Source organism: Mobula hypostoma, chromosome 3 (assembly GCF_963921235.1).
Source record: "Mobula hypostoma chromosome 3, sMobHyp1.1, whole genome shotgun sequence".
Lineage (NCBI taxonomy): Eukaryota > Metazoa > Chordata > Chondrichthyes > Myliobatiformes > Myliobatidae > Mobula > Mobula hypostoma.
In genome coordinates, this window is record NC_086099.1 from 216,488,792 (window position 1) to 216,501,779 (window position 12,988).

At 49.8% G+C, this 12,988-nt stretch overlaps 1 protein-coding gene across 2 annotated transcripts in view; it reads left to right on the forward strand.

The window, feature by feature from the left end:
- acvr2ba (activin A receptor type 2Ba) overlaps positions 1-12,988 on the forward strand; it is a 160,616-nt gene that overhangs the window by 94,328 nt on the left and 53,300 nt on the right. For both annotated transcript variants that reach the window (XM_063044486.1, XM_063044487.1), the window contains exon 2: positions 9,385-9,592. In XM_063044486.1, the coding sequence (XP_062900556.1) occupies positions 9,385-9,592 (208 nt within the window). The remainder of the gene's footprint in view (positions 1-9,384; positions 9,593-12,988) is intronic.

Genomic DNA, 12,988 nt, shown 5'->3' on the forward strand with positions numbered 1-12,988 from the left:
GTGTGGAGGTACCTGCAGGCTGCCCTTGCACACCCTCCCTGTTTCACCCACGAAGGGTTGGCATGAGCTGTCATCTGGAACTGTTGCAGTCCGCTTGGTGATGCTTTCAGCCATAGGAGAGGCTCTGTCAGGAGGGAATAGTGTCAGGATACATAGAACATAGAATAGTACAGCACAGTACAGGCCCTTCAGCCCACAATGTTGTGCTGACCTTTAAACCCTACCGCCCATATACCCCCCCCCACCTTAAATTCCTCCATATACCTGTCTAGCAGTCTCTGACAAGCAGTTGTTTCTACACATCTTGGGAAGTTGGGTGATTATCCCCCAGATTCTTCCTGTGTGTCTGTGGGGTGTTGCATTCAGTCTTGCCTTGCAGAGCATCTTTGTGCAGTGTATGGAGGACAGACAGAACTGCTTTTGCTCTCTGTTCCCATTTATGACTGTCATTGAGTCACTAGCTGTCTCCCGGTTCCTTGTTCAAAGACTCCAAGTGTCATTCAGGGGGTCACCTGGTTTCCACTGGTCGAGGTTTGCCAGAAAGCTGTCTAGGATTAGAGAGCCTATGCTTTATTTTTTTTATTTGGTGCTACAGTGCGGGTTAGGTCCTGCCAGACCTTCAAAGAGTCAGAGCAGAGATGTGGAATTCCTTTAGCCAGACGGTGATGAATCTGTGGAACTTGTGGCCAGAGTCATTTGTGGAGGCCAACTCTTCGGTGTATTTCAAATGGAGGTGTGGATAAGCGTGATTAGTAAGGGCATCAAAGGTTATGGGGAGAAGGCAGGAGAATGGTAATCATAAGCAAACATAATGGGCCAAATGGACTAATTTGTCTCCTATATCTGGTTATTTGCTTGCTGGGTGGCTTGTCAGATGAGTATCGGAACTGTAGAATACACTCAGAGTGGAAGCTGAGAGGGTGTTACTGAATGCAGCACTCCCAGGGATCTGCATGGTCTCGTGCTTCCTCCTGTCACCTTCAGATCATAAACACGGGAGTCTGCAGATGCTAGAAATCTCCAGCGATAAGATGGTGGAGGAACACGAGTCGGGCGGCAGATGATGTCCCCTTGTTTGTGCCGGTGTCGTGGGTGGGAAGAGCTGCTGATCCCCTGTGGAGAACGTGGGCAAGTGTGAGATGTGGCATTTTAGGAGAATCTGGTGCGAAGGGAAAATGCGCAGTCAATATCCAAATCCAAATCTGTAGCTCCACGTTGGGATGGCAGTGTGGGCTCGGTAGGGGCGAAAGGCCTAATTCTGCTCCGTTGTCTGAAATGTTTCTTGGGGATTCGAAGAAGAGCTCTGGCTCTACCACCAATGTCTGGGAAACGCAACCATTCGCCTGACCCAAAACTCTCCCTTGATCAATAACACTTGTCAGGTAATGTAACTGGGAGAAGTTCACAACCACCGACACCGAGTTGGGGGTTTCACTTTAAGAGACTGGTCTGACGTGATGACGTTGTTACGTAAGGATTTTTAGCGTGCTGTTGTGTTTGGGTTTTGGAGTTCAGTAAGATGTGTTACGGGTTGTGTTAAACATAAAACACCTCATTTCGCTTCATGTGTGAAAACCTACATTGGTGATGACCCTGAAACTCTCTAGGACGATTCCAGAGTTATGGAACATGTCGGCCAACGCAGTCGCTTTGAAACTTCCGGAGTTTTGGGTGCAAAATGCCGTCATTGGGTTTGTACGAGCTGAGGCCTTGTTTGTGCTTCGAGATAACCCCGCCAACAGCACAGAATATTTCCGAGTGGTAGCGTCACTCAGCAATTCCACAGCGGTGACAGTGGTGAGTGTTTGAACACCCGCCTGAATGTGATAAATATTGACTGCTGAAAACTCACCTATTACACATTTGGGCTATTGGAGCCTGAGCACGCCGAACAGTTGCTCTCCTCACCCGGTCTCAGTGATGCCAGGCCTTCGGAGCTAATGGACCACACGCTGTCTCTCCAGGGAAATCACCATCCTTCTGTTATTTCTAAAGAACTCTTCACGCAGCAAATGCCTGATCAAGTTCGCATGGCCCTCGGTAATGCACCCGTGATGGACTATAGGGAGCTTGGTAAAAGGGTTGATAGTCTTCACTCAGTCGGACAGCGGTGCATCATTCCTCCTCCTTTCTCTACCTCAATAAGTCCAGTCAGCAAGGCCCTCGACAGAAGAATGCCCACCACTGCAAAAGAGGCCTGTGTTTTACCACAAACAACAGGAATTCTGCAGATGCTGGAAATTCAATCAACACACATCAAAGTTGCTGGTGAACACAGCAGGCCAAGCAGCATCTGTAGGAAGAGGTGCAGTCGACGTTTCAGGCCTGACGAAGGGTCTCGGCCTGAATCGTCGACTGCACCTCTTCCTACAGATGCTGCTTGGCTTGCTGTGTTCACCAGCAACTTTGATGTGTGTTGACTGTGTTTTACCACGCTCACTTTGGTAGGAATGCTAGGACTGCTGACTACCTTGCAGCTTCATCAATGCCAGCGCATCGGGACATCAGAGGTCTGTGAACAGCGTGGGTTCCAGCTGCCAGGGTCACCTACTGTCACCTACTTTCAGGGTGACACTTCTTATGTGACATGGATACTCAAGTCTATGTTGTCAGCTTCGCCTATTGGTGAGAAGGCAGAGCAACGAGACCGGACTGGAGGCCGCCAACGGCAGCGAGCTCCAGACCTACGGGACACGATGGGTGACGCTCTGCTTCAGTGGACGATGTTAACGGAAGTGGCTAGACCTCTGCTCAGTGCAGGTTTCCTGTGTGCCCAAGGACTGTTGGTTGATCTTAAGAACTGCCGGCTTGTCAAGGACTTTGGGTGGTTATCCTGTTCCCCCAGTAACATCCCCACAACAACTCTGTCAAGAGCATTCACCACCGCACATGAGTTTACTCGACTGCTGGACGAATTCCCAAACCTCACCAAGCCCACGTACTCGACTATAGTCACAAAACATCGGGTCGAGCACCACACTACTACAATTGGCTCACCAGTCCATGCCCGCGCACCCAGTGAAGCTGGCAACCACGAAGGCAGAGTTTGTCAATACGGAAAGACTTGGCATTGTATGCTCTCCGAATAGCCCCTGGGCTTCACCCCTTTGTGTGGTCCCCAGGTCCAATGGTGGTTACTGACACCTTAATAAGGCCACCCCACCACCAGCAATTGTTATCTCCAGTCCCACATATTCAAGACTTTTCAGCATGTCTAGCTGGAAAGTTAATTTTTTCCAAAGTTGATCTGGTTAGGGCTAGCTGTGTGCTCGGAGGACATTTCCCAAAACAACTGTGATAACCCCGTTCAGCCTCTCTGAGTTTCTGCGCATGCCTTTTCAGCTGAGAAATGCAGCACAGTCTTTCCAACGGCTGATGGACTCTGTATTACGACAGATTTTCTTTTGTTTACCTGGATGACATACTTGTCGCCAATGCATCGAAACCCGAACACGTGTCTCATCTCCACACACTTTTATGAGCACTTAAGCGAACACGGGTTGATTATTGACCCTGCTAAAAGCCAGTTTGGGTTGTCAACCATTGACCTTCTTGGCCATCGCATCTCCACAGAAGGTGCAAAGTCCCTCCTCTCAAAGGTAACCACAATTACGGATTTCCCACCGCCCCGCACTACCAAAAACCTACAGGAGTTTTTAGGCATGGTGAATTTCTATCACCGCTTCATTCTGTGAGCTGCTGAAATTATGCTCCCCCTGTATAGTGTGTTTAAAGTCAATACCTCTAATCAGGTGCTTGACTGGTCAGCAGACATGACCAGGCATTTGATGATACCAAACGAGCTGTTTCTAATGTGACCATACTGGCACACCCGCTCCCCAATGCGTCCATAACCATTTCTACTGACGCCTCAGACAATGCTGTGGGTGCTGTGCACAAATAGTTAGTCAGAGACGTGTGGCAGCCGCTCGCCGCCTTCATTCGCTAGCTCTCTCCCCCGAAAGGAAGCGCAGCACGATTGACCGTGAGCTTCTCGGTCTCTATCTAGCTGCCCGCCATTTTTGTTTTCTACTGTTGGGTCGCCATTTCACAGCGTTCATTGACCACAAACCCCGCATGCACTTGATGGTCAAATTATCGGACCCTTGCTCTGCACGGCAGCAACACCACCTGGCCTACGTATCTGAGTTCACAACGGAAGTGCAACATATCAGGGAGAAACATAAGCCTCTTCCGGCCAGTCATTGAGGCCGTAATGCAAAGGACTTAACTATGCCGGCAGGGCAGCCGACCAAGTTACGGACCCAGAGCTTTAGGCTTACCAAACAGCAATTGGTTTTGACTCTATACACGTCCTCTCGCATCCGAGCTGGAAGGCCTCACAGAAACTGGTCACACTGAAGTTTGTTTGGCATGGCCTGATGTGTGATTGGGCTGCCAGTGGGCACAAATTCATCATGGTTGGGTACCAGTGGCACTTCGTGAGGTCCCTGAGTGACGGTTTGACCATGGCAACGTTGACTTTGTTGGTCCTCTTTTCCCTCCACCCTTCCTATTTACCTTGATGGACAGTACTGCCAGGTGGCCAATGACGGGGGCAGATGTGGCTCGGGCAATCGTCAATGACGGGGGCAGATGTGGCTCGGGCATTCGTCAGCACCTGGGTTGCTTGGTTTGGCACCCCGTCTGATATTTCCTCTGACCGTGATCCCCAGTTCATTTCAGATCTCTGGGCTGCGATGGCCCAGAACCTCAGCGTTAGGCTACACCACGCCACGGTGTATCACCTGCAGTCCAATGGCCTGTGCGAGTGGTTTCACCGCTCCTTAAAGGCTGCTCTGAGGGATTCCCTGACCGATGAGTGTTGGCATGATCGGCTCCCGTGGGTCCTGCTGGGGCTCAGAACAGCTCCAAAAGAGGACCTGCGGTCTCCAGGTCTGAGTTGGTGTTCGGGCAGCCGTTACGAGTGCCAGGGGATTTCATTCCTGACCCCGTGACCACCTGGTCAGCCTCTCAACAGCGTTCCACTCTCCTCAGTAAATTCAATTCCATCTCCCATCATGGCGACAGCACCCCTGGGTTCCTGTTGACCTACATTCCACCTTGTTTGTTTTTGTCCACCATGACACACACCAGCAACCCCCTTAGGTGCCCTTACAATGGCCCTTTCCACATTTTGCAACGGGGAGAAAAAACTTTTATCACAGATAAGAAGGGTAAACCTGAACGTATTTTAGTAGATCGTCTTAAACCGGCCCACCAAGACTCGGAGTATTCCGCTACCACGCCCCTGGTGTCACAACATGTCCATGAGTGAGTCAACGGGTCTCTGAATGAGCCAGAGGGACCTGCGGTTCCTCCAGCCATGGAACACAGGATCCGAGCCGGGCGGCTCGTCCTGACTCCAGGCAGAGTCACAGTGCCGGTTTTGGTGAATTCTGGAACGGGGGGCAGTGTCGGGTAACGTAATTGGGAGGAATGTACATCATTCACAACCACCTACACCGAGTTGGGGTTTCGTTTTAAGAGGCTGGTCTGACGTGATGACATTGTTACGTAAGGATTTTTAGCGTGCTTTTTTGTTTAGGTTTTGGAGTTCATAGGATGTGTTACAGGTTTCAATAGCCATAAAACAACTCACATCGTTTTATATGTGAAAACCTACACACCGAAAATAGAACATAGAACAGCCTCGGCCCTTCGGTCCACAATGTTGGGCCGATCTTTTAACTTGCTCCTCGATCAAAACACTTCTCACCTACATAGGTCTCCATTTTTCTATCAGATAGTCTCTTAAATGCTCCTAATGTATCTGTGGGTTCTACCAGCCCTGGCACGTGCCCAGCACTGCCCCCCCCCCCCCCACCGCCACCTACACTTTCTGCCAGTCACTTTATAATAATGCCCCCTGGTTTGGCCATTTCCACCCAGATGACAGATGACTATGTAAGCCAGCCTGTGTCCAATTTCCAGCGAGCGCTGTATCATTTCCTCCTCTCTTTGCCGCCTCCGGTCAAACAGCCTGGCTGTGTGGTTTCCCCCATCGCAATGCAGTATGTTTCTTTCCAGCCAGGATTTAATGCATCATACACTGCCACTGAGGGAGCTCCCAAGGGCTTGTAGAGAAGGCGGCCACCTTTACAAAGTGCGGGTTTATAAAGGGCTGTACATCCGCGTAGGTCCGCGGCCTACGTTTGACAAGAGTTTGCTCTGCAGACTCGTAACTGGCAACTTTGAGCGAGCGAGGGCCATCCCCGTCCAATGACTGGAGAGGCGCCGGCAGCCTAACCCTTATTTTCATTGGATGCTGTGGGTTTATGGGTGGTGGGGTGGAGGTGAATCTCTACCAAAGGAGGCATAAGGCGCTCCTTCTCTCTGCTGGTCTGCAGGTCACCCTTGGGCGAAGTGTAGCTCCTGTTTAGCCCCCGATCAGGGTCTCATGAAGCCACGGCAGCAGGTGGTGGAATGTCACGAGCACCCACGTCATAAGACACAGTATATGATGAACCAACACTCTGAGTTTGAAGCTGGGCGTTTGATTTCTGGGCAGGCATCTGATGCAACACTTCATTTGAGAGATTCCCAGGTGGCTAAGACACACGCCATTTAGGGTTGACAATCGGTCAGGCTGGCCTTAACATATAATCATCAGAAACGGGAGGAAACCATTGGTCCCATTAGCATGTTCAGGCCGCTCATGAAGATTGTGGCCGATACAAGACGGTAGACAAGGGTCCTGCCTGGTAAGATTGAATCAAAGGCTTGATGAGTAGGAAAATATCAGTGAGGGCTTTCCAAAGGTTAGACGCTGATTGGTTGTTAAGAACTAAACTTCATCATGACACATTCATCCATTTCTTATTTTGTGCTCAGTCATTGTCTCCTCATTATAGGAAGGATGTAGGAACTTCTGAGAGGGTTTGTTCATTATGTGCTGTGTCATATGTTGTGGGCGATGGGGTGAAGACATGTGAGCTTTTTCCCCTCAGACTGAGTGAGACCAGTCTCTCAGCAGAGTCCCAGGTTCAATCCTGGCATCTGGTTGTGTCCGTGTGGAGTTTACACATTCACCCTGTGTGGGGTTCCTCAGGGGCTCCAGTTTTCCTCCTCGTCCAGAAGATGCATAGGTTGGTAGTTTAACTGTCTCCTGGTGTGAAGGTGAGTGATTGAATGTGGGGAAGTTCTCGAGAATAGATCAAACATCATGATGTGTAGTTGGCTTGGTGATGGTTGTGGACTCCATTAGTTAAAAGGCCTTTATGTATACACCCGTGTTTTTTAGCAATCAGTCTTGTGCATCTTCTCTGTACCTCCTTCATCCCGTGCAGATTCTTTCTGTAGCCAGCCTCCCCTCCATTGACTGGAAACGCTTCCGGCTGCCTCCGGAAAGCAGCCAATGTAATCAAAGACGCAAGAGATTGTGCAGATGCAGGAAATCCAGAGTAAAGCACACACATGATGCTGGAGGAACTCAGCAGGTCAGGCAGCATCAATGGAGATGAGCTCCTTTCCGGCCCCGATGAAGGGTCTGAGCCCAAAACGTCGCCCTTTTACCCCCGCCATAGATGCCGCTGGGTCTGCTGAGTTCTTCCAGCACTTTGTGTGTGGTGAACATAATTCCAGGGGGAAGACGGGCAGAAGGTATAAATGTTCAAGAGGCCAGACCACTGGATTGGAGGACAGCTTCTGTTATCAGACACTTGAACAGTACTCAAGTACTCTAAAGATGAGCTCGTGATCTCCCAGTCTATCTTGTCATGGTATTTGTACTTGAATGGTCTACTGCACTGTACTGCCTCCGTAGCACTGCATTCTGCGTTCAGTTTTCGGTCTCCTACCTCAATTACTCATGTATGGCACGATATGTCAGATCAGATACGAGGGAAGGACCATCTTCCCCCAGAATATGTAAGTATTTGGCACACACTGTCAGGAGCAGAACACAGTGAACACTCAAGTTATTGTTGAGGCCTAGAAGGCTGTGGACCTGATGGAATTGACAAAAATAATCCTGGGCCTGAAAAGGTTAACATATCTTGATCCCTTGTGGCTCTGGACCTCTATTTACTGGAGATTAGAAGAATGAAGGCAAAACTCATTGAAACCTATTGAAGATTGAAAGGCCCAGATAGAGCGGACGCTGTGAGGATGTTATAACCAAAGGGGCTAGCCTCAGAATAGACAAATTTCCCTTTATAACAGAGATGAGGAATTTCTTTACCCAGAGGGCAATGAATCTGTGGAATTCATTGCCACAGTCGCCTGTGGAGGCCAAGTCATTGGGTGTATTTAAAATGGAGGTGGATAGGTGTGATTCAGTAATGGTGTCAAAGGTTACAGGGAGAAGGCAGGAGAGATTGCTCAGTATACGTGACAATAAGCCATTACCATAACATAACACACACAGTGCTCTGAGTATGATCTAACCAGCTTCCACACAAGTTTAGTGTAACTTTTTACAAATCTGTCCCTCCGTAAATAAACCCGAGTGCTTGGCCTACTCTTTACATACCACAAGGGAGGCCATGTTGCCAAGGCTAAAAGCAGCAAAGGGCTGGGTATTTTTGGGCACAGGGTTTATTATAGTACCAGGTCACTCACAGATCAAAGCCGTACCGTGAGCTGCTGGTTGTTTGATGTTTGGCCAGAGGCACGTTGCTGTTTGCTGTCAATAAACAGGAGCTGCCTTTTCTCTCCGTCCCACAATCCTCTGCGCCTGACAATGGAGAAGGCAGCTGCCTTTTCAGTTCCCTTTAATCTCCCGAGGATGGCTGGGGCCGCAGCTGCTCTCGGTGTGGGAGCTGGGAGCTGAATGGGCTGGTCAGAGGTTGCACATCGACCGGCACCCGTGCGGAACAGGCTGCGCGACGTATTGTGATCGTTGTCAGGCAGTAGCCGTTCACGCATACCCAAGTCAGAGTCTGGGAACTGTAACTGCAGAACAGAGAATGGGTGCAAGGGCAGTGCAGTGGGACAGTTATCCACACTGTCTCCTGTCTCAACGCGGGTTCGATCCTGACCCCGGGTGCTGTCTCTGTGGAGTCTACATGAGTCTCCCTGTGACTGTGCGGGGATTCCTCCACTTTGCAGAGATTTGAAGGTGTGATCACTGAAGTACTCTCTTCACCAGGGTCAGTGCCTCGTCTGCCAAGGGGTAACACGGACTGGTCAGCCCAATTGGTCCACACTGACCACAAAGCCGGCCCTTCATTTCCACCTACTTAACCAAGGGTAAGGAGATGCACAGGTAGAAATCTGCCTGGGAGTGTCGCGGTTTCCACTCGGCTCCGGAGATGGGGATGGGCTCGGAACCGGGCGGCACCTCGTGTGCTCAGCCTGACGGGGGGGGGGGCGGGAAGGGGGCTCTAGACGAGAGGGTCCTGTCTGCACTTACCGTGTCCACCCCTGTCCTTCCCACTGCAGGTCCAGGCCAGGGAGAGACGGAGACCAGGACGTGTGAGTACTACAATGCCAACCACGAGCTGGAGAAGACCAACAAGAGCGGGGTGGAGCACTGCGAGGGTGAGAAGGACAAGCGGCTTCACTGCTACGCCTCCTGGCGAAACAACTCTGGCTCCATCGAACTGGTCAAGAAGGGCTGCTGGCTGGACGATTTCAACTGCTACGACAGGTAGGAGCGGCGGCCGATGCCACTGAGGGGTACGAACCTGGGTGAGCCACATTCTCCTGGCTTCGGCGGAGGGAGGGCAAGGCTCAGGGGTGTGGATCTGTGGAAGCCGTGGCTCGCGGCTACCGGTAAAGTTGGTTCTGTGACCTGCTCTAGTAACGAGTCCATAGAACCTGTCCCCAATCCTCTCAGAGAGTCATACAGCAGTACAGCACAGAAGCAGGCACTTTGGCTCACCTAGTCCATACCAACTATTATTCTATCTCGTCCCATCGACCCACACCAGGACCAAAGCCCTCCATACCCTCCCATCCAAACTTCTCTTAAGTATTACAATTGAAACCGCATCCACCACTTCCACTGGCAGCTCGTTCCACACTCTCACCACCCTCGATGAGTGAAGAAGTTCCCCTTCATGCTCCCCTTAAACATTTCACCTTTCAACCTTAACCCAAGACCTTACTAGTCTCACCCGATCTCTGTGGAAAAAGCTTGCTTGCGTATACGCTATCTGTACCCCTCATAATTTTGTATACCTCTGTCAGATCGCCTCTCATTCTCTTTCAGGAGTAAAGTCCTAACCTGCTTAACCTTTCCCGATAACTCTGGTTCTCAAGTCCCGGTGACATCCTTGTAAGTTTTCTCCGTACTCTGCAAGTCTTGTTGATATCCTCCGTAGTCAGGTGACCAGAGCTGCACACACAATACTCCAAATGTGGCCTCACCAACGTCTTGTACAACTTTTGTCATCATTCAGAATCTGAATTATGAAGCAGAATGTGCCAACATCTCCCCTTACAACCCTCTCTATCTGTGAAGCCACTTTTAAGGAGTTTTGGCTTTGTATTCCCAGACCCGGCTGGTGATTCCCAGTCCATCAGCACTGGACTGCAAGGTGGATGGTCCTGGGTCAGAATCCTGCCAGGTCCCAACCTGCCAGCAGCAGTTTCTGTGTGGAAGAAAGGTCCAGCAATCTGCTTCCGTGTTCTTCCATGAAAACCCTATAGTCCATAAGGTCAGAGACAGACTACCTACTCGGAACCTGGCAGCATCTGTTCGGGTATGGGAGCAGGGGGAACAGAACTGTTGACGTTTCAGGTCAAAACCCTGCACTTAGATATCGAAATGTCAACAATTCCTCTTCCACCTGCAGAATTCCTCCAGCAAATTTCTCAAAACACGAGCTGGAGTTGCTGGCCTGATTCACTAGTATTTTCTGAATTTTATTCCACCTCTAATTATCTCCTATTCTCCACCGCCATCAGATTTATCAGCTGTCTCTGAACACTACTTCACTATTTTGACGTCTTTTTTCAGAACTTGTTTATTTTTTCTTTATTTCTTATTTTAGTAATTTTTAAAAATATTTTCGACCGCACCTCCCACCCATGAACCAGAGGGGATAATTTCACTCACCCCATCACTGAACTGTTCCCACAAACTATAGAATCACTTCTGGGGACTCTGGAACCGCGGGCCGTTGCTCGGATCCACCGTGCACGAGCTGTGCGGGGAGCGGAGTCGTGTGGTGGCTCGGCAGCCCACCCATTCAACCCCAGCCTAATATCGGGACAATTCACAATGACCAATCAGCCTTCCAACTGGGACACCTATGGACTATGGGAGGAAACCGGAGCACCCGGAGGAAACCCACGCAGCCATGGGGAGGACGTGCAAACTCCTTACAGACAGTGCCAGAATTGAGCTCTGAACTGTGATACCCCGAGCTTTACACACTATAACGATATTACAAAAACACAGAGGATAATAATTGCCAACGCAATCTAAATTGGTACGTTCCTTCTCTCCCTGGAATTACATTTATCCCATGCGGAGCACGTTCCTGCTATCCATAGACACCATGTGTTCTCTATCCAGAGGTCTCCACCCCCACCCCCCACCCCCCAGAACGTTACCAGGCAGTCAGGCTGGGTGAAGCTCTCCGCTGCCCACCACCAGGACCGACAGTCTGCTATCTCCTGAAGCAGCAGTCCTGACAGTGAGCACAGTGTAATGTAGGCCTCAGCACCGACCCTGGGGAGACTGTAGGTCTGGACTGTGCCTGGCTGCTGCCAGCTCTACGTCATGGAATCCCAGAGCTGTACAGCACACAAACAGGCCCTTCAACCCATCATACTTATACTATCAGTGATAACTATCAATGCGTGCCACATTAGAACGTAGAACAGACAGGCCCTTTGGCCCTCAATGTTGTGTTGAATTTTCAATCTTCACAATCAATCTAATGTTTCTCTGCAGCATAACACCCCATTTTTTTCCCATCCACACCTAAGAGCCTCCTAAACGTCCCATTTGCCTTTTAACTCACCTGAGATCCCTCCTGCTCTAACCATCTACACCAGCCCACCATGCAGACCTTCGGTATCACAGCCATGAAAGCTCACCGGCTGTTTTACTCCTCCGGGAGCCTAACGAAAGTTGGCGTGCCCTCATCGACTCTCGCCATGATGAATTGGTGTGGTACCTGGTCTACACCTGACAGCGGGAAGCTGCAGAGAGCTGTGGTCGCAGCTCAGTGCGTCACAGGAAGCGGCCACCCCTCCATGGATTCCATCAACACTTCTCACTGTCAAAGCAGCCAGTGTAATCAAAGACCCCACCCAACCCGTCGTTCTCTCTTCTTCCCTCTCGATCGGGGAACCACTTGTTCATTATGTGCCCTGTCGTATGACGTGGGCGATCATGGTCTTTCCATGACCATGATTGTTTTTGGCAAATTTTTCCGCAGAAATGGTTTGCCATCGCTTTCTGGCCAGTGTCTTTATAAGACGGGTGACCCCAGCCGATATCAATACTCTTCAGGGATTGTCTGCCTGGTGTCAGTGGTCGCATAACCAGGACCTGTGATGTGCACCAGCTGCTCGTACGAGCATCCAGCACCTGCTCCCATGGCTTCACGTGACCCTGATCGGGTGGGGGGGGGGGTGGCACCTTACACCTCCTTTGGTAGAGAGGTACAATTGTAAGAAAAAGTTTGCCAATATTTTTGCAATTACCTGGTTTTTTGCATTAATCACTCATAAAATGTGGTCTGATCTTCATCCAAGTCACAATAATAGACAAACACAATCTGTCTAAACTAATAATTCACATAGAACCTAAAGTGTGATTATTTAAATGGTGTAGTCAGTATTGATGAGAAGTACAATTGTTTGTTGAGACAGTTTAGTTTAAACTGATTGTGTTTGTCTATTATTGTGATTTGGATGAAGATCAGACTACATCTTGAGTAATTAATGTAGAAAACCAGGTATCTACAAAGGGATCACACACTTTATCTTGCAGCTGTACAATCAGTCAATCTGTGTATATAATCTATTTTATGTACAGTACACACAATATACAGCTAGGATGCCTAAGACTTTTGCACAGTCCTGT